We start from the raw sequence: 27,870 nt of genomic DNA on the forward strand, positions 1-27,870 counted from the left end.
CAAAGTCGCATCCGTTTCGACGTGACCATTCCTTGTTTTTTTTCCAATGTTACCATGGAGGCCCATTCGTGATGAATGATGAGGTAAAAAAAAGAAGAAATTCGCTTCGAAACGAAACGATAAGCAAAGCCCCCATATTGCGCGCCATGAGGGGTGTTCGCAGGCCCGTAACGATTTTTTTGCATGGTGTTAAGCGGGACGACGTCAAGCGTCGCACCTGGCATCGATTTAAGCGCTTTACAAACAACAATAACGACAAACAAACGGCTGCACGCTCTGCGCTCTGTTGACGTTGATTTGATTGATTGTGTATCAATTACTTAATCGAGAAAATCAGTCAAATCCGTTAATATTTCGCATAAAAATTTTCAATCTTACAAAACATTTACAAACAATAATATATCTCCATTTTAATAATCTCATAAAAAAGATTTTAAATGAATAAATTCCTGAAACTTTCAACACGTACACAATTATATTCGTTCCGCATCGTGCTATTTAAATGTCCATGTGCATCGCTATCTGACATTTTAATGGCATTTCTATTAAACTGCTTCACAGATTTGAATTGCGATAATAATCACACAATTACCCGCGCGAGAGCCGATGTAGAAGAGAAAGCTAATACAATCAATGATAAAAATTACACAATGCAATCGATAATGAGACAATGGATCCATTAAAGGCGCATTTTCCACGTATGCTGCGTTTAAAGTAATAAAATAAACGCGGCACGCAATTTCTGCGTGAGAAAAATGTAAGAAGAAAAGTAAAAAAAGCGCACATGAGGCGAATGTATTTAATGTTGGTCGGTATTCTACTCGTGTAATGTTTCGTCCAAATAGATCTTGCTGCGAACTATAGCTCAAGCGTACTACGTACCTTGCACGGTTCCTTGCTCTTGGTGCGGCAAAATCCGGGCATTTTGATGCCACCGATTGGTATCTTCTTCTTCGGTTTCTGCTCCTCGGATTCTAGGTCGGGCGCAGGTGCATCGCCGGTGTGCTTCGTGTTCTCGGCGTTCAGCATCTTTTCCCTCTCCTCCTCGGCGATCTCTTTCTTGTCCATACTTTTATCCTGGTCAGCTTGACTCATTCTTTACACCTGAAATTAAAAGCGCGAACGAACAATCAGTCATGTGTAATTCATTTCGATACACCCAAGGCAACCAACGTTTCTAAAAAAATCTAACAGTTTCACGGGTTAGAAAGTGTGCAGTTGGCGAGTTTTCGCTTCGAGATGAAATCACCCTGGAATTCAACGAAGAATTTTCGACTGGAAGATTGCGCGATGTGTGTCTGAGACATTCTGTAGACTAATCACATTCAATTGCTATTCAAGAGTTGTCACTTGCTATATATGCGCGCGACGATGGCTTATAGTGGATAATTTCTCTCCTCCGCTCTCCATTTTGGGACAACAGCTAATCCCTGCTTCGATGTGAAGCCGAGTTATTATATTGAAACTATGTGAAATGTGCGCACCGAAGTGTGCAAGTATATTTTCTCCAAATACGGAAGTTCTTCAAAGCCGATTTCCCATAATGGACTACATCAAGGATTCTCTGGTTCGCAGGTGGTGCGGACCACTCTACTGAGACCGTCTTGTTTACTCTGATATTTATACTTATATGGTGAATTGATACGTCTTACCTTGAAACACGACACTGAGTGCAGTAGAGTGCAGAAGGAAAATTAGCGCGCGCGGAAAACGCGGAATAACGCGAAAATTAAATCTCGAAATAGAAATGTATCATTTCCGCCTTGCTAATCTTCGCGTAATGTATAACGGAAACTTGCATCTTCTTCAGAAAACGCCGTGCATGTGTGATCATTGATTAAATCACGGTGTCCAAAAAGTAACTTTTCAATTTACCGTCATTAGTTATTTATAATGCTTAATAAAATTCCCATGGTAATCGTATCCCGATCGAGAGGGATAGCACGATGTATAATGCATCACGACGATTTACGATCGAGCGTGCATCAATCTAACGTACAATCTCTGCAGGGCACGTACGCTTAAATGATTCAGCGTGCTACCCCGATCAACCAAATTTAATTTGATTTACCGCGACTGGTTGAACCGCTCTCTCCATGACATGTAAGGACCGCGATTAAATTTACGAAAAGCTCACGTCTAAGCGTCATTAAGCCGAGACAATCAAATGAAGAGTCAGAATGTTAAACCAAATTTTTTTACGTTGACACCCGACTAATTTTTTTTAACACGCAAAATATCACAAAATAACATTTCCTGAAAAAAAAAAGAAAACTTTAGGACTTTTAGAAAAGTGAAAAGTGGCTATATCAAAAATACAATATGGACTAATATAATATGGAATATTCATAGAAATCTATTGGATTGTAACATATATTCGTCCTGTGTTTTAATGTTTTTAATAATATGTAGATTGTAACATTCGTTATTAAAAACGCTAAAAAACTGGGACGAATATATGTTACAATCCATTATATTAACAGCTCATTAATCATATGGTAACTCGTTGAAAACAAGCAACAAGTTTTGATGAGAGTGCGGTGGAATCGCGCAGATTTGCGACGAATCTAAACAAAATACTGCATAAAACACTGCGGAAAATCGAGATGCATTCTGCATACACCTATATCTAGCAAGTTCGAGGACCGGTGCCACGCGATCGATCGGTTTATGTCTGGCCGTCGCGACACTCGGCTACGATGTTGAACTGCCATCGTCGTCCTTTCCACAAAGATCGATTAATAATTTCTATTATTACATGCATCATATATATACTTATATACATGGGTTTTATTAATATATTCATAATGTACATATATTTATGCATTCTACTTATAAACACTGCAAGATGTTTTAAAGAGTCACCGTTCCTTTCATCTTCAAATTCGTAAATCAATATAGAGTTGAATATTCTCTGCATCTGCCAGAATTAATTTTTAATATTCAATTATAAAAAATATTAATTTTTAATATTAATTTTTTAAATATTTTATGTATTTAAAATAATTGTAATATTTGATATAAACTATTAAGCATTTACATATTAGTATACAGTCATTTATTGTATTTTATTGTACTCCACTAATTTATGAGAGCTAGTTTTTCTGCGCGTCCAGAGATAGTAACATCTAGTTCTTTATGGGAGAGATATCGAATATCGGCCACGATGTTTTATGTTACAACCCAATACATTTTATTGCACAACAACTCATTAATCATGTAGTAACTCGTTAAAAACAAGCAAGAGCGAAGATATCGATTTAGATTATTAGACTCAAACCTCGATAGATGCGTATCATTAATTTGTGAAAGGTAACTCTTCACAGAATCATCATCTCGTTTATAGTAAGCGGAAGGTACGCTTTTTGCAAGACGATCTCTCGAAAGGCGAACGAAAGCGAGCGTAACTCCGTTGCTTTCTTTGTCGAAGAGAAAATTTAGCAGGAAACAGCACTTGCGTGCATCGACGTTATACAAGAATTGAATCTAAATGTTTGTCACATTCTGTGATAATATTATATTACATTTTCATCGCATTCCTGAATTTTATTATGATCTCACATTTGCGCGCGTCTATTATATTGTTCAATTTGCAAATATGAAGATATAAAAGGTCTTCGTTCTTCGTTTTTGCTCTTTTTTTAGACAACGTTTAACACGTTGGGTGCGGAGCCGATGTCGGTATGCTTTCCGTTCGGCCGGCAGAGAGAGCTCAGCGCGAGCTAGGACATACCTCATTTATGTTTAGAATGTTTCAATAAATTACATTAAAAATGTGTAAACATATTGTTCCTAAACGAAAAGTACAATGTCAGTACCTAGGGACCGACGCCACCCAAACGGAAAGGTCAGTGTCGGTCCCCAGGGACCGACGCCGCACCCAACGTGTTAAAATTAAATTTGACATGAATAATAATTGACTTTTTATGTTACTTCTATTTTCATTTTAGTTTTATAAATTTACATTATATTCATGTTTCGATCAATTTGTCGGCCATTAAATCCAAACGTACCATGTTGCTAAAAATATAAAATATTTCAACATATTTCTCTTTAAATAAATGTTTAAATAATACTGAAATATTATTTATTTATCGGCAAAAACAGAATTATTATAGGATTTAATAAGGATTATATATATTCAAGTAGCGTCAGTTTAATAATACATAGTGTTTTTTATAAATATAGATTAACTGTTAAATTAAATCAGAAAAATGTTCATTAGATACAATTCGCGAAGTATCCGAATCGAAGGACATTGCGTGTTCAAACTCCAACGAATCCGCGATTATTAGGGAAATATAGTTATATCGTGAGGTGTATCGCGAATGTGGAATCTCGTTTCGAAAAGTCGCACAAAATGGTCGCAAACAATCCGCAAAAAAATGTTCTTTCAAATGCACATTTGCGCGTGCAGAACGACTCGAGTTCATCTCGTGCGGGCGCAAATCATATTCGGGTATACGCGCGCGCGCGCGCGCGCACGCACGCTCCAGTAAGAATATCAAACAAAAGCACAAGGCACTCACCCCCTCGAAGACGCGTCGACGGACGCCACTATTGTTCCTCGTTCACGTTCGCACTGCGCGCGAACGGCCGCTGAGCTCATAAAAGCAGCTGCCGATCGTGATCGCCAGTCTCCGACGATGTTCGTTTACCAGTTTTTGAAAATGGCGCAACGAGGTACGTTTACGTGCCTCGTTTTTCCGTTGTGACGAATACCGCGATACTCTTCGAAGTAACGCAGACGCCAATGGCAAGACACGAAACCCCCACAAAGACGCCAAGCGCGCGACTGGCGCTACTGAACAGACGCCGGTGGCCGGCAGGGAGAACGCCGGGTATTGTACTCGGAGAACGCATTTTACGTGTGGCGGCATCTAAGGAGTACAAGGCAGAACTAGCCCGACCAATGAGAGGGCAGCACGAATACCGAGATGGAGAGCCTTGGGAGGAATCAGGGAACAATGAGAAGCTAATTGCTCGCGCTATAAGTCACACGTGCATTAATTAATCAGTTCTAGTCTGTATTAAATAAAGTCAGCATCTTTATATATTTTCACCTAAACCGAAGTGTTTTAATAGTTCCTCGTGCGTTAAAACTGCCTTAAATGTAGCATAACAATCAAATAAATAATACGCTCGCTACATACGTTAGAGTGATGTGCCATCTGTACGAGATGCAGGGAATTGCTGTCTATAATGTTCGCGCTGGTTGAGATGACGCTGCGAGAGTTGAAGCCAAACTCCCTACAAAAATAGTAGTTGTGGAGTCATCTTGAGAAGCTTGAGTAAACTAACACGCTAAACAGCTGTTTCCTTCGTTCTCATGAGGTAACACGTAAATCATTTTCCTCATCCCCAATAAGCTTGTTCTTACTGGGTATTCTATTTACTTATATGGGTTGTTTGAGGGGTTTTGCACAACTCCTTTAGCATAAGTTATATGAACTAATTGTAAGATAATAGGCAAAATAATTAACTTCGCATTTACTCTAATAAATTATTAGATAATATATACAGAGTATCTGGAAATAAATAATCAACGCTCGTATAGAAGTAAAGGGAGTTGGAAAGAAAAGTCTCATACCGTTTTGCAATCGTTGCAATAATATTATCGAGATACCTATTAATTAAAAAAGATTAGCAAACTCGAGTGCGTCTTGCGCGCCGAGACGGTAAACATATAGCGTATAGCGTTCTAGGAATGATAATAGCCTATTAGAAAATATTAGGAAAGAATGTTAGCGAATCGTTATCTATAATTATCCTTCCCCTTGATGCGTATTTATGCTCGAACATTATTGAATAATATGGCCATGATCGATGCCTCATTACGTATTTATTTTTTGAAAGCAAAATATGTAAAATAAATATATTATAATAAACGCATAATAAAAATTTTGGAATATTTGCATTAGAAATAATTAATATTAAATAATATCCCCAATTGTACTGATCTGGATAAATGTCAAAAAGTTTTTAAAAATGATATTACGTTACATTACAATGTATATAATAATTTCGTTAGCAGATTGCAATTTAAATTGTTATTTGGCATATTGCCTATAGTTCTCGAGTATTAAAATTCCTTCAGAACAACAAATGAAAAAGTTCTAGCCCGATAAATTTTTTCTTTTTCCGAGATGTTCTGGGGCATCTATATTGTTATTTGGCATATTGCCTAGAGTTCTCGCCTATTGAAAATCCTTTAAATACAGAAATAAAAAAGTTCTAGCCCGAAATTTTTTTCTTTTTCCGAGGAGTTCTGGGGCATCTATATTGTTATTTGGCATATTGCCTAGAGTTTTCGACTATTGAAAATCCTTTAAATACAGAAATAAAAAAGTTCTAGCCCGAAATTTTTTTCTTTTTCCGAGGAGTTCTGGGGTATCTATATTGTTATTTGGCATATTGCCTATAGTTCTCGAGTATTAAAATTCCTTCGGAAAAAGAACAACAAATGAAAAAGTTCTAGCCCTTGAAAGTTTTTCTTTTTCCGTGGAGTTCTGGGGTATCTATATTATCTTGTATTATGCGAGATAAATTAAAAATTAAAAAGATATGTTTTAAATACAATTACTTATATAATATCTCCGGTATTAAATGTTTAACATAAGAAAGAACTGAAGTACGTTCGCACTCAAATTATTACGTGTTTATCAGAATGTCGAATAATATTTTTAAGCGTGGCAGCTGAGAGAACCAATGAATGACGAAGATAAAAGCAATGATAAACAGCTGTTCATCAATCATCTGCGTAAATTTTCACGATAACACCAAATATGATGAGTCGTCATCGCAGCCAATCATTGGTTCATTCTTGAAGAACGTAATAAGTTCCAGCTAACAAAATTCCTACGCATTCGTTATCGCGACAAAAGTATCGAAAACATATTTGTGCTAGTTGATATGCATCTATATCGCACCATACAATTATTATACGTACATCCATGTCATCATTGCAAAACATTTGCTATCGCATCACGAGCGCAATTCTGTACTCTCCTACCGATGATTGTCGGTATCGTTAACTAGTGACAACCTAATGAGAGCCACACTTTTCTCCAAGGTCGTCCTTGCCATTAGCTATCGCTAGTTACCGACACCGACAATCATCGGTAGGCGAGTACAGAATTGCGCTCCAGGTCACACGTCAACGAACACGTGATCTGTCAAATTAAAATAAACATGATAAAAATCTACATTATCACATCGTAAGTATTGTACGTACTGTGACGTTGTTGGAAATTCGAAAACGAAAATAGAGCGGAAACTATTTCCAAATTAATGGATTAGAACGTAAATAATTGCTACGAAAACGAATGTTTATATGTAATGGCGTTTATTATCACTATTAAAAACAGGATTTTTACAAAATCTAGAGGTAACATAAGACTTAATTACAACACACATTTTTATAATAACAGTAATATATGCTAAACAGTAATATATGCTAAAAATATGTACAATTGTAAATAAGTAATTGTGTAAGTCTATCGTGTACATAATATGCACTTCAAAGTGTATAATTATGTATCAGTCAACATAAAATTTACGTGACGTCATTTCGTCAAGCAACGCATTTTTTTTACAAGATAAGTAACTCAATCGAATTGTTAAACACAGCACACTTTCTTCATGCAGAAACGCGCGCGCGCGTATTATAATGTACAATAAATATTAATTTAACTGGTTTCCGTAACTTATATATATATATATATATATATATATATATATATATATTGCGTCACTAAAAAGAACATGCGTACATGCGAATATAATGTTCGATGTTGAAGCGAGGGTCAAATAATCTTAAATATTCAATCTTCTCTCTCTCTCTGTCGCCCGTATTTTACTCGATAACTAAACTCCACGGATGCTCAGGTATAACACCGTATTGTATATCCAGCAAATGTTTTTGGAGCATTTGATAAATTGGCTCGGACTGCTCCATTGTCGGTACGTGTAACCCCTGACCCAAGAAGTCGATATAAGATACAGGGCTTACTACGCACGCTGTACCCGCTCCAAACATTTCCAAAAGCTGTGGCGAAAACACATGTATTACTTATGATAATAAACTGTATTTCGGTTTATAATTATATCGTAAACAATAGATTCATGACTATAAAAGATTGCAAGTTGCGATCGTTAATCTTACCCTGTTCTCTGAAAGCAATTGCATGATCTCGCGCATTGTGATCGATCTTTCTGTAACGGGGAACTGATTCCATTGTTTTGATATACTTAGAAGTGAATTCCTCACAACTCCAGGCAAGATCAAACCATTCAAAGGTGGTGTGAGCAGTTCTCTCTCTGTAGAAAGAGCGATAATAAGAATTATATTAGGACTACGTTAAACATACGTTATCTTATTGTAAAAATAATTCATAATTTACCAAACGCTTCTTACCTCCATTATCATTTATAAAAACTACGAAGACATTCATAGTGCCAATTTCAGTAAGTTCGTTGTTCTCCCCGTACAACCATAATACCTGCTGCAATCCTTTCTCAATAGCTTCCTGTTGCACTTGAATCGTAGGTCCGTAGTTACTGCCTAATTTAGCATCGCCACAACCGCCAGGCCATGCTCTCGTGTACTTAGGATCAGCAAGCAACGAAACTCCCAGTTGCTTCCCTGTGCTTTTAAAATAGGATCCGACGGGAGACATGATTACATATAATAAAGCCGATTCCGAAGTCGCAACTCCAAGTGTAGGCTGTATAAAAGGAGACAAAATATATTTAAGTTACATTGCATAAAAGCAAGCAAAAAGTAAAATTCCAAAACTAAAAGTTTAAGTTAAAAGTAAGATATCGATGACCGCATTTATTGAAAATCCTCATAGTAAAGATACAATTATATGTTATTATTCTAAATATATACACAAATATACAAACATTATTGCATCATTAGTATCACTAATTGTCATTCAGGAAGATTATTAACATGAAGCAGATAACGAAAGAATGAAGAATTTTTCCGCGGAGCGATATTATCAAAATGAAGACTTTCAACAAATATGCTGAGCAACACTTGTCTACACATGTCTATCTTGACAGCATTATCTTGTCAATTAGAACATTCAAATTGAATGCAAAAAATCTCTTACATGCTAAATCAATGTCATATTCATTAAAGACACATTATTTAAAAAATATAATAAAATATAATTACGCCTTAATCAAGTAAAAGACTATATAATTATTATACTGTGTAATAATTACACGAAAGTGACGTATGAGCTAACAAATCTATCAATTAAATTAAAATAAAATACAATAAAATCTTCCATAATAAATCGAAGCCATGTCCAAATAACACCGGTTATGGAAACGCGTGTATCTTAACGTAATCTCGCACATGGCTGTAACATGTGACCGTGTCCCAACAAAAGACTGCGTCTTGGCGTTTATCACGACATTATCACGAAGTATTGAGAAATATAATGATTATTTTCTTATACAGCAGTCTTGATGACGTCTGTGACATAAGAGATGCGAATAATGCGTCTATCTTATTATATTCAGGATTTCACGTACGAATGAACGCCTGTGTGTATATTGCATCATGTAAAATATTAATATAAGCTCAAAATGTTAATCTATCGATAGACGGTTGCATGACCTTAATAATATAACGTTACTTACATCGACACCAATGAGCGTGGGACGAATGTAAAGACTAGAGGCAGTTGAATGTGGAACCCATTCTTGATCTATACTAATCAATCTGCAAATGCACTTAATTAATTCCTCTCCTCTGAAAGGTGGCAAGCCAGATCTTAATGCTGAATTATTCATTCGTTCCATATTTAGCTCTGGCCTAAACAATCTTATTTTGCCATCAACACCTCTATAAGCTTTCATACCTTCAAACAACTGAGGAAAAATTTATGCATGTATTATTATCACCGCCAAATTAAAGACGCACAATGCGAATTTCATCGTTCACAATACCGTTATACGTACAAGCCCAATAATTTCTGTACATTTTATACAATGTTAACGTTTTTTATGTATTTTGAATTTAGTATCACAGACGATCGCAAAAATATCCTTCGTGATCCTGAGCCGATTATCAAACATTTTTGGCAAAGGATATTTCAAGAATATTTCTTCATTGTAATTTAATCTGATGAAAGAAGGCTTGTCAGCACTATTTTACACATACAGCGCGATACACGATTTTACATTATGAATTATGCCCCACCCAAAGATTATATTCAAAAGGTTATCGAGACAACTATAGATATTACAAGTAAAAAATATCGAATCATACACTATTGCAAAGCAGAAATAAGTATTAATAAGTTCTGATCAGATATTCTTGCGCAACTATAAAATTGATCTACTAGCAGTAATGATATAATACTTTTGTAAAATGAGAGAAAAACATATTGGCTGATAATTTCCTGAAGTTCATTTCAATCTCAACTAATATTGTAAAATTACATGTACCTCTACAGCATAATGAAGCACTTTTGCAGCTGGATGAAGGACTAGATTTTCCAAAGGCATAATTTCTGGCGCTTGCCAACCGCCCATGCCTTCATAGTAATGTATTTTCAGCATGTGATCAGTAAAATATTTGCCAAATGAAAGTTTGTCGACATCAGGCTTAGGATTTAATTGTTCGGGACCAGCTAGGCGGACTGATAAGTCTGCATGCTGCAAGTACAGAAAAATTACGTTTGATACTTGTAATAATACATGTTTTCATGTCGGTTACTCAAGTATTACTATCATGACAAATGTATACCTTGAACAAACGCTGTGGATGTATAGAATTCTTGTCTTTGGTTTTCAAAGAGGAACTCCATCGTACATTCTGTTGCAACTGATTGATCAGATTTCCAAAAGATACAATCTAAAACAAGAAGATGTACACACTTACTTTTGTATCAAAGAAATACATAGTCTTGTAACTGCGGAAAGATTAGGGATCTCTCAATGACCCACCTCATGCCTAAAACGTGACATGATTTCAATAATAATCGTCTTACGAAATCCGGCTACTTATGAGAGAGATAGGTTTGTTCACGTCGCTTACTCCACATGCTCCTATTCGCCCCAACGTGCAACGCGCTCCAATACTGTCATTTTATTCGTGACCCAAGTGCTCGCTGGTGTACACTGGAGCATGCGACGCGAACAAACCTACTGATAAGAGATCCGTGAGTGGAATTTTATGTTCGCTATAAAAAACAACTAGACACCACTCGCTTTATCATTCGGCTAGCTCTACAGAGATCTAGACTCGTTCGTTCTAAACTTCTTCGACCATTCCAATTTTTAATGATCGCACTCTCGTTGATCAGAGGAAAATTCTTGCCCCACGAGTCCATAGCGATGGATAACAGCGTATTTTCAATGGAATAACGCGTATTCACTGAAACCACGTTCCGACCACACTACACTACCGGCATTTTCCGTGTGTCATTACGTAACGAATGTACTTATCACGACACATCAATATGCAAATATGTATAAACGGACCATTAGGTCATCAGTTTCAGAAAGTCACAGATATTTTCCGCGCGTAATGCTAATCGATCTTTTGTCGATGTGAGTCTTTTGATATCTGTTATCTACAGAGAAAGTGAAGTAAGGTTAAATCAACGGCGCTTGTGAAATCCGCACGCTACGTTCAACGCCACTCGAAATCGAAAATCACATGTGTAAGTGAACAAATGACAAGAAAAAATCAACAGTGAACGATTCGCTGACGGTTAGTGCACAAATCTAGATCTATTCATTCATCTATTTTATTATACTGGTTAGAATTATTAAGTTAGAGTTAACCTAGAATTAGGTTGGTTCGACGAAAAACACGTGTGGCGTCACGTGACAAACTTAAGAATCCTCTTTTTGCTACCTACATTAATGCTTATTGCTAATTAATAATTTTAATGAGCGAATCTATGTAAAAAATTACGAATTTTCTTTACGTGTGAATACATTTTCCGCGATATCTATAATGTATAATGTATATATCCATAATGCTTGCTAATATATCGTAAGTCGAATAATTAATATTTCAAGATTATTTCAATGAAATAATTAAATTCCTGTATTTAGGAGATATACAATGCAAGAACAATCTCGATACTTTACTGTAAAAATTGCAATGAGTATCTTTTGATACTTTACAGTATGTAATGCAACGATCTTAAAAAGACATGAGTTTTCTTGCGTGATTTATCCATGTATTATTTATGTATCACATTACTACGTTACGCGATTCAGAAAAGATATAAATCAACGATCGATTATCGTGCCTTTCTACTGGGACTACATTTTCCAGCCGGTTTCTGTAACAAGAACTCATGCCAAGTACTTGGGAAGACCGGCGGATCTGCAAAGCGGATCGAGTTGTTATACCGTTCTAGAATATTTTCTTGATATCGAAAATGATATTGTATCTGTTTTGGCTAGGCTTAATATAATAATGTAGGGGCGTAATTATGCCATTAGGCTTAATCTGATGTCTATTTTAACTACTAAACTTAATACAATATATTCAAACTTAGATTAATTTAGATATAAATTTTTATAATTTCTACAACATAATTTAAAAAAACTGTTTACGGCTTTTACATTATTTTATAATTTTATTTAATGCATGCCATAGTTTTGTAGCTCAGAAGGAAATATGTATTCGAACTGATTTCAAATAATCGAATATTGACCCGGATGAATAACCAGACTTTTATATTATATATCTACATCAATTTTTAGCAGATGTTTCGCGGGAAAGAGAGGAGAGAGATGTGATGCGACGCTGCATAGAACAACTCTGTTCCGAAGAACGCAAAACTAAAGGATGACCATTCAACGAGGGATAACAAAGTGAGTGACTTACCTTGCGTCGTAGGTGAACCATATTGGGTCGGATAACCGCCGGAGAAGAAGAGATACAATTAAAAAAATGCACAAATCGTCGCTATCTGTTTGTGTTGCTGTGCGTATCCGCGCAGCTCATTCTACAGTACGTACACGAGTTGATAGTGCTCTTGCACGTTCGTTTTTACTGATACGTGTCTCTTTCTTGAAGAACTCCTGAGTCCAGACAGGAAAGCGAATAATAACGGAAATCTTCAAATCGAATCACTGACCTATAATGTACCGCAACGAAAAAAATTCAAAAGAGGAACTGGAAAATAGATTTGCTCTCAGTTGCGATTTTCGTAAAGTTCTCAGCGAATCGCACACGGAGACCTGAGCAGTGGTTGAGAGAATGGAACACAAGTAGGGAAAACTCGCGCGAGTACGTTTATTCAGGTGAAACGCACGTTCGCCAGCTCACTGATTGCCAGTTCAGTCGCTCGACCGCGAATACAGCATGCTTGAATTAACTGTCGGTTAATATTTTATTTATCAGTAAGACGTAAGGGAGATAGAGAGAGGGGCCAATAGATTGATAGAGGAAGGGAGAGGGTGCGAAAGAGAGAGGGAAATCAGAAACGTGCGCTCCAAGAAGCAGCATACCTCCCTTCCTTCTCAATCGAGTTGCTCGCCGATTGCTTTTGGCGGTGGCGATGGTGGGAGCGAATTGACGATTTTACGAGGGGAGGAGACGTCGCGGCTCATCCGTTTGATCGTTCGTTTGCTCGTTTGTGAAATGCGATTGCGGGAAAGGGGAGAAAAAATTGCGTCAGGGCAAGCTTGTCCGCGAACGGGGCGTTAAAAACATGTTGATAATCGCGTCCCCTCCGCGGCTGATAAGCGAGGAGAGACAGCACGCGCGTACGTTGTTATTAATAAAAAACGTGCGCGCGAGCGCGCGCGAACTCGTTCGATTCTCGAAAGTACACGGGTGTATCATAAATATTTATCGGAGGCGTGGTTCATACGCACAGACCGACGCAATGTCCCCTTTTATTACGATTTGCAGGAAGCTTGCAAGGAAAACGACGTGTACATAACGGCATATTTCAATTTGACGTATGTAGTCGCCATAGAACGCCCTCGAGGTTTTCGACCCTCATTCCGTTTTTTGTAACGTGATTGCATTTCGTCTGCGTAGCGCATTTAGCTGCATGACGAAATATATCGTGCGCTGTGGAATATCTTGGTTTAAACTTACTCAATAATCTACATCTGGGATGTATGTATATGTTGACTGGAAAGACTGTGCGCATTTCTTTAGGAAACTTCAAACGCAAATCTTTGTATTAATTTCTAATTTTGTATTAAAAAACAAATTTGTATTAAAAAGCAATACAAAGTTCTGTGTTCTTGGAAGATCCGTGTAGATTTTTTTGAATAAAATTTAACAACCGCGTAACTTGTAATAATTCTTAAAAGTTTTGCGTTTAAATTTCATTTTAAAAATCCGCACGAACTTTTCGGTCAATTCAATATGCATGTACTTTAACTGTATGGATAATAAAATATGCATATGTATATTTAACTGCATGGATAAGAAAATCATTAAGAGAGATCGAAAAGCAAAAATGGAAACAGTGAGGTAGTAACACGAATCTTTAGACAAGATTCGTCCAACAACCGCTAGTCACCTAGCAATTAGTTTTCGAATTTTGTCTTTGCTAGATTGAACGAAGATTGACGATTAAAACGAAGACTGAAACATTTCTGATGTATCAACTTGGTCGAAACGTTCGCTTTTATCGCATTTCATTTCGCATGACACGATAATTATATTTTTAATTTTGTACTGTTGGCATTCATCATATTCTGAACCACCTGTAGTTCAGAATAGCGTATTATCGGAGTATTTGTTGGATATCAAGAATTGAAAGAATATTGAAAGAATACTCTTTCAAAAAAAAGAAAGTTTACTCTTGTACATAAAGCATAAAGTTGAAGAATAAAATATCTAGTTTCTCCAAAAATTATTTTTGCTGTAAATAAATGCACCAGTATACAGTTGCAAGAAAAACGTAATGAGCTACGCAGATAGTTAAGATATTCTGACGTAAGCAGAAGAAGAAGAAGGAAGAAGTCGTAAACAATGTTGTGCAAAATATATTAGGATAGGCTTGCAGTAATCTTTTTAGATCCTATACTTTTTCAAGTTAAATGTGCAAGAACCTTGGTTAATGTGTTTATCGGGCAGTACTTCTACGTACTTATTATGTGTGAATTAAAATATTAAGTATACAAATTAATTCAGTGCTTTTTTTAAAAAATAGAGCTTTACTTACTTTTTTTCGAGAAGGGATTTGTCGGAGAGAAAAAAATTGTATTAGAAAATGATAGCGAATATTTCAAAGATTGACATATTTATTATGTTTTTATAAAAAAAGGCTTAATGTCTTCAGAAAAAACACTGAATTAATTTGTACACCTAATATAAAACGTTTTAATCCTACTTTTTGTCAACACTTGACAGTACTAATTGTTATGATGAAAAAGTTAAATTTTATAATTATTCATATACACTTAAAGAAGATGATAAAAAATATATAGCAAATATCAGTATAATATAAATTATCAAATAAATGATCTAATACGAAATATTGTGCAATAAAAAATATGGAAATTGCATGCAATGATATCGCATCAGTAGTATGATGGAATCCGTAGTGAGTTTTATACTTGGAGTACGAATGACATTACATATTTTTACGTATCTTCAGGTATTATTGCGAAACAACATATTTTAAACATTTGATTATTTATGTAATGTTTATCATATTTAAATTTATGGAAGCATATTACAAACATATTTAAACATATTTAACTAAATTAACTATTCTGAAAATTTAATTAATCTTACATGTGTTAAATAATACGCTACATTCACATAAATGTTGCAACGTATATTTTACAAAATTACCTTTTTTAAAAAAGCGCCAAGTATACGCGCTTCAAAGATTAACTCTATAAAACTAATGATATTAAAAAGTTGCGCCAACTATGAAAATGGATATTTATGCAAATCAGAAAATCTATTACTTATTATCTATACTACATACAGAATATGCATATACACGTACACGATATCGACTATGAATGAGGGAGACTTATTTTAATACAAATAAGTATTTTTGAAAATACTTGACGTTGCTAAATAAAATCTAAATGCTAAATGCTAAATCGAATATGTTAACTGTCTTATCTTTCTTTCTCTCTTGTGGATGCGTGCATGTGTGCGCGACATTAGAAGTATAGAATAACTTTAATTACATTTTAATTATATTTGTAACATAGTTTATGTATTTCGGCGAATTTTGTTATGTAACTTAGATTGTAAGAAAATTCTTTAGATTATCAGGATTTATACTAAGGTAATTAACATATTGATTCGGTTTAGTAGCGCCAAGTATTTTGAAAAAGTACTTATTTGTATTGAAATAAATTTCCCTCATTCACAATCGACATCGTGTATGTATATATGCATGTGTCTGTATGTAGTATAGATAATAATAAAGTAATAGATTTCTGATTTATATAAATACCCAGTTTCATAGTTGGCGCAAGTTTTTGACATCATTAGTTTTATAGAATTCATCTTTGAAGCGCGTATACTTGCCGTTTTTTTTTTAAAAAAGGTAATTAGGGGTTAAATTGTATGCAAAATATACAGTGATATGTAATATATATTTTTAATAAAAAATAGATATGTATATATGTATACAATTTTATGTATAATATCTAATATATACATATATATACTTTTTAATAATAAGGTTTACTCATATATAATGATACATGTGCAAAAATTTGAAGACTGTAAATAATATCATTTGCGTGAACAGACAATTCGAGATATCAATAAAAAGGCAAGTATTCACAATGTTATCTGTCTGAAGTTCCGTCCATCGAACTACTTACAAGATACTATTAGCTCTATATTGACGCCACATTTTTCTTTTTTTATTCACTCGGCAGAAATATTCAAGCCTTAATATCGCAATTGTAATTATGCGCGAATACAGATGGTCTCCGACCTTCATGCCTAATAAGAGCATGCAAAAGCCTGCTCGTATAAATTAATGTAAAATACGCGTGCATTGTATAGCTATACCGAAGGGGGCAGCAAGTCATGTCATTCCTTCAAAGTTTGCCGTTATGCACGCGAAGAAAATCTCTCTCTTCCCTCGTTCACAAGAATACAATTTTGCAACGTAATTTCGCGATATGCTTAGCTCACAATTTATAGACTTTATTTTCTCTAATCACTATTTTCCAGTTTGCATGTCAGATACATAATACATCAGTTTTGTACAAATTACATATACATATAACACACATACAACTTTACACGATATACTTCCCTCGGAATTTTAAAAAAGTTCTTTTTTTCATTAACTGTTTCTTTTCCGGTTCAGCAGAACATAACATTTATGTTAATGATATCTATTTTGTTACCCAAATAGCAAAGTGACGTCAGAAGATGATATAATGATGTTTATGACGACGTAATGCGACATAATTGTCGTCTTATATGTCATCTTTTGACATCATTTTGCTACTTGGACAGCAAACGTAACCGGGATTCGAAAATAAGATGATATTTATATAAATATCATAATATCAGATTATGAAAATTCAAAAATATTATGATATATATATATCAATTTCCTCATTTTACTAAAAACTTTGTACATGGTAGAATGTTTCTTTATCGAAGTTTCTAAAATAAAAAATAAAAAGAATATTTCTTTATTAAAAGAACATTTATTTCTAAAAACATTGGAATTTGGAGAAAACAAAATAACGTTTTTAATTGTACAAAACCTGTTAATTATAAATTGATTGATAGTTATAACGATTTATTAAATAAATTAAATATCAAGATATATATCGCGATGTATATCTTGATATTGATCTATTGATATATCTTGAACATAACTATATAACAAGAATAGAGACAAAACCCGCATATATACTTTGGTGATGCTATTTTACCTTGCTGTAAATCGCTCGTAACAAACGTTCATCCAGATTAACATAGGCCAAAAGGTAATAGAGGACGAACATTGTGTCACCCTCCGCTGTTTAAACGGATTCCATGCATCTATGAGTATGTTTACATGGTAAAGCGCTTAACTCAGTGAAATACATGCATTCGCTACAAATTATTTCCTCGCTACTAAAAAAATAATATTGTTAATATAATTTTATATTAAACTAAAGTAAAATAATATTATTATATGGATAGTAAACTTATATAGCATGCAACAATGTAACGGCTACTTTACAAAGTGAAGTCACCCCGCCAATAAACTCTACTGCTAGCTTCAATACTCTCCTGTTATGCAACGTTAAGAAAATAATTATGAAGTTCTAACTTTAAAGCCACCATAGACCTAATTTCATGAGGCAGACTATTCCATAATTCAGCATCTAAAAGACATTTTATATAATTCAGTCCTGTACATTGGGACTTCAAGCCTCGACACTCTAATGGTTTTAACACACACTTCGCTTCTCCATTTAAATTCATTCATTATCATTTGTGGCTTTCCAGTCAGCATAACGGAATGTATGAGATTTCCTATTTCCTTTTCTACTTTTAGCCAACCGAGCTTCTTGTAAAATGGAGTGATACGAGCATCAAGTTGCATTAAAGTTCATGAATGAAGCGCACGCACACACACACATTTATTACTCTCTGCAGTCTAAAGGTTTGTATATATATACATACATGCATACACATGTTGCGCCGAAATGCAGCGTATGGCAGAGAACTGCGATTTACTATATATAATTCTACTATAAAAATAAGTAAGGTGAACATATAATGACTTTATAATATAAATATTTTCGATGATCAACGTGCCAGTGGTTCACGCGCAACTTACTCGCGCGACCTTTTTCTTTTCACGAGATCATGGCTGTTTCCTTATTACAGCTAGTATTTGCAATAATAACGGAACACAGTTTAAAATGATATATACTATTCTAACGCAAGCAGATCATTTTGAGTAGAAAAAAATGTATCAAACGCGTGTCTTGCATTTTAAAAATGTCTTTTGATTAGAGATAGATACATTTGAAAGACATTATATCCAGATGTTGCATCAGCTTACTATATTGCATGCGATAAAGTTCTCGCATGTGATATATTAAAAGTATATTAAAAGAAGGCAGTTCCGGCCTGATACATTAATAACGTTAATGATAACAACCGTAAATAATAATTTGCTTATTGCTACTAGTAAGAGAATTATGGTTTTTAATATACGATCATTTTAATATACGATCATTTTAATATACAGAGCTAACCACGATCTCTCAGCCTCTGCCGATCACGCCGCCCGGTGTACCGGGTGACATCCCGGACACAACAATATTAAAGTAATTGTCCATATTACTTGTAAGCCACATGGAAGATGCTCACAGGTCACAGAGGTCGCAGATCAAGTATGGGTCCAAATCGGTCCAATGTTGCTTTTATACATACCTGGGTCTTTAATAACCAACAAAAAGATTATTAAAATGTTTTGTTACAAAAAACTTATTTTAACTTCCCCATTAATTAGTAAAAACTTTTATATTTCATACCTCGTTTTGCGATAAAGTATGTATGGAATTGAGAATTTAGCGCGCTTTACTGCTCGTTACGCTCTCTGGTGCACATGCTTGAGATTTATCTTCCATCTGGGAACATTGTTTTCGGGTTGGCAGCGCTGGCGACGTTTGTTCCGCCGGTGTGAATAGCGACTCGGGCGTGAAACCTTGCGATATGATCGGATTGTGACGGACGATAATTCGCGTCACGGTTAGGATGAGCCACGCGATTTGAGCGCGTTATCTGTTTTCTTTACGTTCTTTCTTCCTTCTTTCTTGTTCTGTTTCTCGTTCCCGAGAACGACGAGCGAGCGCACTCGCAACCAGGAGGGAAACTGGACGCCGTGGAAACGCGGGTCTGCGAGGATGAGCCTCAGCCTGACGAAGCTGTTCTCGAAGAAGAAGAGCGGCACCGTCAACGACACTGTGGCCGCGGAGATCGGTCTGCCGACCAACGTTTCTCACAAGTTCCACGTGAGCAAGAATGCGGAGACCGGCCAGCTGGAAGGTCTGCCGGACCCATGGATACGTCTGCTCAACACGCAGATCTCCAAGTCGGAGCAGAACGAGCACCCGGATGCCGCGCTGCAGGCGATCAAATTCTACAATTACTCGATCAAGCGTAGACCGCAGGACCAGGAGGTGTTCAAGCCGTTCGTCACCGAGGACCTGATCGAGGAGGAGTCCCAGGCGATCGACAATATCCTGGCGAAGAAGTCGCATTATGAGTCTGACGATGACATCTTGATTATCGAGAGCGCTGGCTCGAACGACGACGACGAGCAGAAAGAACGGAGGCTGCCCGAGCTACCACCCAAGTTGAACAAACCAGTGAAGCCACCTAAGCCGGCACCGCGCAACTGTAACAGTCGAGCGGAGAAGACCCTCACCGAGATACTGGAGGATCTGAACACGTTTCAGATAGACGACGAGACGGAGGCGAGCGAGGAGAAGGACGTCGCACCGTGCGGAGTCGAGAGGATCGAGGAGAGTCCTGTCCTGCGTAGGAAAACCGAGTGCAACGACGTAAAGCTCAGCGATGAACAGGTGTATGAGGAGTTGCGGGCTATCTGCCAGCGCGGGGATCCCAATCTACGCTTCCAGAGGACCAAAGAGGTAGGCGCCGGTGCTTCCGGCACGGTATTCATAGCCACTGATCTCCAGCACGGCGAGAAGGTTGCCATAAAGGACATAGACTTGTCGAAACAACCGAAGAAAGAACTGATACTAACCGAAATCAAGGTGCTCAAGGAGTTCCATCATCCGAATCTGGTCAATTTCCTCGATGCCTACCTAGTGGACGAGCATCTCTGGGTGGTGATGGAGCTGTTGGAGGGTGGTCCGCTCACGGACGTCGTCACCGAGACCGTGATGAAGGAGATCCAGATCGCAGCCGTTTGCCGGGAAGTCCTGAAGGCGATTAGTTTCCTGCACACTAAGGGCATAATTCACAGGGACATTAAATCGGACAATGTGCTGCTGGGGATGAACGGCTCGGTGAAGGTGACGGATTTCGGTTTCTGTGCCAACATCGACGGTGACGAGAAACGGCAGACTATGGTCGGCACCCCGTACTGGATGGCGCCTGAGGTGGTGACGCGGAAGCAGTACGGCAAGAAGGTGGACATCTGGTCGCTCGGCATAATGGCCATCGAGATGATCGAGGGGGAACCTCCTTACATGAAGGAGACGCCGTTGAGAGCGTTGTACCTGATTGCTGCCATCGGCAAACCTTCCATTCCCAGATGGGACAGTCTCAGTCCCACATTCCAAAATTTTTTAGAGAGATGTCTCGCCGTGGAGGTCGATGAGCGAGCGACAGCCGACGAGTTGCTCTCTCATCCGTTTCTGGAAAACTGCGCCGAACTGTCCACGCTTACTCCTCTGATCCGGGCGGCGCAGAGAATTCTGCAAAAGGCGTTTCACTAGATACTTGTAAAGAATTTTGAATCACATTCATAATAATGATGGCTCGTAACGCTTCGTCGAGGCATAAACTAAAGGCTAAAAACGAGGTATTTTATGATTATTATTGTATTCAACTTTACTGCTTTAAGTTTACTTTGTGACTGCCGGTTGTTTTTCATTCTATCGTGCTGATTTAATAGTATACGTGAAGCCAAAGCATAGTCCACTTGATAGTCATTTTTTGAAGATTATTTTCTTTATTCAAAAGATATCAAAAGAATCTACAAATGGTTATCTTTGACCTGTGCTACTTAACTTATATCGCGATTATTGTTACAAGATGAGATATCATTTGAGAATGTATTTTGATCAATTTCAAACTTTTTTTAAGATAAGTCGCCTAGTTTTTATGTGCAATTTGTAATTTAAGTATTTTCTCGGGTGTTTTTCGCTCAATAATAATGCGCATTAACATGCATTCTCCTATTAGCATTCAGTATTTATCAAAACAGCACATCGAAAACAAACAAAATGTATGTCTTTTAGCTGTAAATAACAAGTGCAACAAAATAGACTTTTCACATCTCTCTTGAGAAATGAACCAGATATATACATTTGAAACGCGTATTTTACAAAAAAGTAACAAGTTTCATAAATATTTTCTTAGAAATTTTGTACTTAGATTATTAAATAAAAAATATGAGATATTAAAATCAATTATTAACAATTTCTGACTATATCAAATTTTAACTTAGCTTTTTCCGAGAAAAAGAAGTATCAAAAGAATAAGACTAGTATATACATCAGATAATGCATTTTGTAAGATAAGTTTGATGTGTATATATATACATGTATCGTGAAGTCATTAGTCATGTATAAAATCTTTTCTAAAAGTTTCTATACATATACAATTGAAGAAAACTATTTAAATACTACAAGACAATATATTGAAAATTGAGTATTATGAATCGTGCGACGTAACGAGCATCGTACAATGCCTTAAAAACGTTAAGATGCATATAATTTTGTAAAACTTTACCTAGTTTTATAGCATATGTATCTTTTTGAAAGCTTTTTATCGTATCTAAGAGCGCAACGTTGCTCAATTAAATACTGTATTCATATAGATTTTATTATAATCAATATGTATATAAATGGATGTTTAATAATATTTAGAGTGCGACAGTTAAACGTGTAACGCGATTGGATTACTGTGTAAAGAATGAATAGATTAAATAGTTAAGGTAATTTGAGCCGAAATATCAAGTATGTATAAAATCACGACTGTGATAAGTGAAAGTTAAGTTATGCTGTTACTTCTATATCATAACTTTTACCCTGTACCAAGTACCAACATATACCATACTATTATAAATTATACCAGAAGTATCAAATTGTAATAATAGCTGAAAGTATAATTATCATGTGTTAAATAAGGCAAGCATTACTTTCCAAGCATATAATGTGTTGAACACGTGCTCATAAGCAAATGTATTCGAACAGTATTGTGATTATTTGCACAAGTTCAAGTAAAGGATACATTATTGCGTGCATATTGCTTGCATAATTTTTATTGCAAGATTTAAAATGGCACATAAAGTGAAATAAGATGCGTGAGATTACAAAGAATTTTAATGTTTGTTAATTTATCAAATAAACACATATGTTTCTAACTAGTAACTGCATAAAAATATTATCCGATGATAGCAAAATGTAAAGTTACGATTATGGTGAAAATCAAGTATTTGTACGATATATCAATTTAGAGCTCCTGAAAAATACTGTTAGATACTATAATTTTTTAGAATTACTGATTGCATAAAATATAATATATTACTTTTCTATTAGGCGGGAGAAAGATTGACATTTTACTGATTACTACAGTAAAACATCACATATTTTATGCAATAAATATTTTATTTACAAGATGAATTCATGACTTTCATTCATGATCACACTAATCCAATAATTCTATTTAAGTCGAGTACATATTAAATTATATATACAGGTAGGTTATACATTTATGTATAATTCAAATTAATTAAAATAATGAAAGGAGGAGATATTTATCCTATATTTCATATAATAAAGTCATAAAGAAGTTTGAGATGACAGCACAAATGTATCTTTAAATGTGTTGACTGTATAATAAACATATCCATATTTTTTCATAACTTTAACTGAAAAAAAGTAGGCATGTTTATATCATTTCTGATCTGCGTATGTTGTATCATAGCCGAAAAATTGCAGATATTTACAGAAGATATAAATTAGATTGATCTCATTTGTACAAGTGCGCTAATTATTTACAAAAATTTAAATACACGAAAATGGACATTTTCTCATTCTTTGCCACTTTGAGGGTTTTAACCCTAACTAGTTTAATATTTTAATTTGCTGACAAATTAATATTTACAGTAATGCTAATGTTTTCTGTAAAACGACTAATCGCGTAAGTTTTTGTGATTTGTATGTGGTTTGTTTGGCAGTTTAATTTCGGTTAATAAACATTAATTAGTTAATTAGCATTAAAAATATAAGTGAGAATACGCCCATAATGTAGATAGCTTGTATTATCTTCGGCAGTATAAATATATGTATATAATGTATAAATAAGTTGCCGCGCACGCATATGCGTATATCATCTTTTGCGTGTGTAACATGAAAAATAAATTAAAAATTAAGATCGATAAAAATTAATCATTCTTTCGCCTATTCCAAAAACAGCTATTAATTATCTACATTGTAGTATTATTATTTATGTACAATCATAAAAGTTGATTAACATCAAGCTTTACTTCCTTGTGTGATTAACAAATAACAATTAATTAACAAATAGTAACAATGTTACACAAGAAATGATATCTAGTTCGCTTGATACCAGCAACAAAAAGTATGAGCTGTTTTTGTAATAAAAATTTTAGAGAGAATCTGTGAGAGTGAATTATTCTATTAGAAATGATCAATACGCATCGCGTTTGTATCTCAGTGCTTGCACCCGACCAGCTGCTAGAAAAACTGGGTCCTCCAGCATAGCTCTCAAGACAGCCAAAAAGTCGGCTGCTTGATCCTCATCGATCGCTCGTCTGTCGTACGACAACGTCGCTGTCATTTTCGTCACTTTTGCCAATGAAGAATCTACAAGATGTTACGAGAACGTTATTAATAGTAACATTATCAATAGTTTTAACGCATTTAGAATCCACGTTGTATTGTTTGCAGAATATTTTTCATAAAGAAATTACCCAGTTCTTCGCGCCCGGCTCCTACAGCGAGAATAGCAGTTTGCGGTGGATTTATAATGGCAGAGAACTCTTTGACGCCGAACATTCCCAGATTCGAGATTCTGCAATAACGAAATTTTTATTTGTGATACATACGCATGTTTTTCTTGTAGTTTCATTTTGTACATATTTTAAGCACTTACGTGAACGTTCCGCCTTGAAACTCATGTGGTTTGAGCTGTCCTTTTTTCGCCTTATCAGCCAACTCTCGGATGTTTTTGGAGATGTCCGTTAGGCTCTTAGTGACAGTATCGAAAACTATTGGTGTGATAAGACCCGATGGCGCCGCGACCGCTACAGACACGTCCACCTTTGGAACTCGTACAGCCTAACGACAGTTGATCCTTATGTATTTTTATACAATTAAAATTAATATCAAGGAAATTAAGTTATACGAACTTGTCCGTTTTGATATAACGTGTTTATGTCGGGACACTCGAGAAGCGCATGAGCAACAGCTTTAGTGATGAAGTCATTAACCGATACACTTATATCGTCCGTCTTGAGCTTTGCACGGAGCTCGAGCAACTTATCGATATTTATGTTTACAACTGCATAAGAATGCGGTATAGTACTCTGGAAAAGAAGAGTTTGAATTAAACCTCAATGAAATTGAATGAAAAAAAGTTGTCCAATTTTGCGTGAAACATTCGTTTAAATTAGATTAAAATTAGAAAAAATTAAATTATACTGATAAAAAATAAGATATTATTAAAGACATTCTCAGTGACACGTACTTTCGATTCTCCAAGCCGTTTAGCGATGACGGCACGAATGTTGGATATTTCAATATCTTCGTATGGAGATGGTTGACCAGGAGAGGCAGAAATATCCGCTGGACTAGGAGAACGTGCCTTCATCGTATCAACCATCGGAGCGGGAGCTGTAAGAAAATATTTTCAGCTGTAGCTTAGAAGAGACACAATACTGCAATAGTGATACTGATACGTGATGATATTTACCAGATTTTGGCGCAACTTTTTTAACATTATGCACCTGAATGTAGGCAAGGACGTCGCTCTTTAATAAACGATTCGTACGTCCAGTGCCCTTGATCGAGTCCGAACTCAAATCATATTCCTCTAGTAATCTTTTTACTGCTAAACCGTATACTCTGGTGGAAAAAATGTTGAAAAATCGTAAAACACATTAATTAAACATATTTTAAGATAAATTTAACAATTTGATATTAAATTTTATATATATATATATATTGCAAAATAATAAACTTGGAGTAGAAAGATAAAAAAATGTGAATAAAGATATCAATTTGTAGGACAACGACATAATAAAATATATACTATAATACTATAAAATGTGCAATAATAATAGAAGAATAAAAAAAATTAGTTTAATTATTAATTATAATTATAAAATTAGTTTAATTATAAAACGATTAATAAAAGAATACTTACTGTCCACTTGCTTTTGCACTGGTTGGTTGAGCGGAACTTGGTGTTGTTGGCGCGGCTGCAGCTACTTTTGTCGGCTTAGTTGATGTTGGAACAACAACCTGTTTCCAGTCCATCCCTTTTTCAACTGTAATAGCTATTAATTGTCCTACTTCTACCTGAGATCCTTCTGGAACCTATCAAATGATAGTATAAAACAGTATGACGTTAAAGAGAAAATTAACTTAAATATATTTACGTGAAAGTGCATATTAAATTATAACAGTTAAATACGTACGAGAATTTTTGCGAGCACGCCTTCATCCTCCAGCTCAAAACTCATAACGGCTTTATCCGTCTGTATATCCGCCAACGCGTCGCCAGGTTGTATCTCTTCACCTTCCTTCTTCAGCCACTTCACGATTGTACCTGTTGTCATTGTGGGTGAGAGGGCAGGCATAGCAATATTTTGTCTGGAGATAATACAAATGAATTATTCGAGATTCTGTAGCAGTTCTTGATTGATAACTCTGGATTTTCAAGCACAACTATTATTCTTGCATTATTTTTAGGTTTTTTTTCTATTCTACTCATAGATTATTATTTAGTGTGCTCTTTAAAAGATCGTACTGGCCAGGTGGTATTTCCATTGTAACAGGTGCGCTTGATGGTTGTTCAGTAGAAGCCGAAGTAGAAGCCGGTGCTTTAGGAGATTTTGTAGTATCTGGCATTTCGACTTCTTTCCAATCTTCATCGGCCTCCACAGTGAGAGCTATCAGAGTTCCTACCTTGATGTCCTTTGTTCCTTCAGGTACCTGATTAGTATTATTTATAAGTTGAATGCAGATCCCCTTAATAATTGATTTACAGCTGCTTGACTCACAATTATTTTTGCTAATACACCTTCATCGTCAAATTCCATTGTGACGATAGCCTTGTCGGTCTGAATATCTGCGACAGCATCGCCAGGTTCGAGCTTGTCGCCTTCCTTTTTAAGCCACTTTACTATAGTACCATTTTCCATGGTGGGTGACAATGACGGCATTAGTAATTCTTTTCCTTTTACTGAAATAAAGAAGAGTATCTTTATCGAACTCGTGTCAACAAATGTCGTGTTAGAAATGTCTTTGTAAGAATGAAGATATTGTTTTTGACACAGTATAAATTAAGAAAATTGATTGCATAATCAGGAGAGGAGATAGAAGCAATTATTTAACAAGTGTCGTCAAAGATTTAACTTATCAAGCACACCGTTAAACTCAGTTTTGTCATTTCTGCTTAACGTTATGTCGAGAACGAGATGATTTCATCTGTCGCAGATTCTCTGAAATTTGTATTCTTCGAGATAACCTCCAAACTCCAATTGGCGAGGAACACTTGCGATTTCTGAATCAATATCATACCGTCGAGGATTCCGCTCGTGTGGAAGCATAATCGTTGATATTTTAAGGGCACTGGGATTCGCGGCGCAATGCGATTAGCGTGTTTCAATGACAGAAGTACGAACTTGGACCTTATCATATGTGCCATTTTTCACGTCGACTAGAGTATGCCTCGACCCGCTTGGGAATCAACCACGACCTCAGACTGATTGACCTTTTGTACTATGCGTATCAAAGTCGATCAGCTTGCTCTAAAATATGCATTAAAACTTTATTAGTCTCTCATAAAAGTATCTAGATATAAATTATAATTTATATCTGTGCTTTATGTAATTCATTTTTAGCGATTCTCTTATTGGCCAGTTAATAATTTTATTTTATAAGAAAAGAGATGATCCTGTGAGTTTGAATAAT

The 27,870-nt window shown here is 35.7% G+C and overlaps 4 protein-coding genes across 7 annotated transcripts in view; 1 reads left to right on the plus strand and 3 right to left on the minus strand.

Moving 5' to 3' along the window:
- LOC105277800 (neurotactin) overlaps positions 1–4,856 on the minus strand; it is a 28,423-nt gene extending 23,567 nt beyond the window's left edge. Inside the window, exons 1-2 of the mRNA XM_011336426.2 lie at positions 4,530–4,856; positions 883–1,104 (exon numbers count right to left, since the gene is read on the minus strand). Coding sequence (XP_011334728.1) covers positions 883–1,095 — 213 coding nt within the window. The 5' untranslated portion in view covers positions 1,096–1,104; positions 4,530–4,856. The remainder of the gene's footprint in view (positions 1–882; positions 1,105–4,529) is intronic.
- Positions 4,857–7,326: 2,470 nt separating this feature from the next.
- Positions 7,327–16,337, minus strand: LOC105277798 (branched-chain-amino-acid aminotransferase, cytosolic). Of its 2 annotated transcripts, none has more exons than XM_011336422.3 (7): positions 10,969–12,726; positions 10,769–10,876; positions 10,468–10,677; positions 9,658–9,888; positions 8,417–8,726; positions 8,165–8,319; positions 7,327–8,047 (listed from the first exon to the last, which is right to left on the minus strand). In XM_011336422.3, exons 1-7 carry the CDS (start codon positions 10,987–10,989, stop codon positions 7,856–7,858), a joined length of 1,227 nt encoding a protein of 408 aa, XP_011334724.1. In that variant the 5' UTR covers positions 10,990–12,726; the 3' UTR covers positions 7,327–7,855. The 2 variants fall into 2 exon arrangements, with proteins under 2 accessions (XP_011334724.1, XP_011334726.1); XM_011336424.3 differs by lacking the exon at positions 10,969–12,726 and adding an exon at positions 12,872–16,337 and having other exon boundaries at positions 7,856–8,047.
- Positions 16,338–19,583: 3,246 nt separating this feature from the next.
- LOC105277796 (serine/threonine-protein kinase PAK 3) lies at positions 19,584–23,329 on the plus strand. Its single transcript, XM_011336417.3, has one exon. The coding sequence runs from the start codon at positions 19,858–19,860 to the stop codon at positions 21,418–21,420; it is 1,563 nt and encodes a 520-aa protein (XP_011334719.2). The 5' UTR covers positions 19,584–19,857; the 3' UTR covers positions 21,421–23,329.
- LOC105277797 (dihydrolipoyllysine-residue acetyltransferase component 1 of pyruvate dehydrogenase complex, mitochondrial) lies at positions 23,304–27,665 on the minus strand. 3 transcript variants are annotated; one of them, XM_011336421.3, is made up of 12 exons: positions 27,478–27,495; positions 27,326–27,398; positions 26,958–27,139; positions 26,705–26,889; positions 26,373–26,547; positions 26,099–26,271; positions 25,646–25,797; positions 25,421–25,566; positions 25,083–25,259; positions 24,827–25,011; positions 24,645–24,745; positions 23,304–24,537 (listed from the first exon to the last, which is right to left on the minus strand). In XM_011336421.3, the coding sequence occupies exons 3-12, from the start codon at positions 27,117–27,119 to the stop codon at positions 24,362–24,364; spliced, it is 1,632 nt and encodes a 543-aa protein (XP_011334723.1). In that variant the 5' UTR covers positions 27,120–27,139; positions 27,326–27,398; positions 27,478–27,495; the 3' UTR covers positions 23,304–24,361. The 3 variants fall into 3 exon arrangements, with proteins under 3 accessions (XP_011334723.1, XP_011334721.1, XP_011334722.1); XM_011336419.3 differs by lacking the exon at positions 27,326–27,398 and having other exon boundaries at positions 27,478–27,665; XM_011336420.3 differs by having other exon boundaries at positions 27,326–27,615.
- Between the last annotated feature and the right edge of the window lie 205 nt (positions 27,666–27,870).

Source organism: Ooceraea biroi, chromosome 1 (genome assembly GCF_003672135.1).
Source record: "Ooceraea biroi isolate clonal line C1 chromosome 1, Obir_v5.4, whole genome shotgun sequence".
Lineage (NCBI taxonomy): Eukaryota > Metazoa > Arthropoda > Insecta > Hymenoptera > Formicidae > Ooceraea > Ooceraea biroi.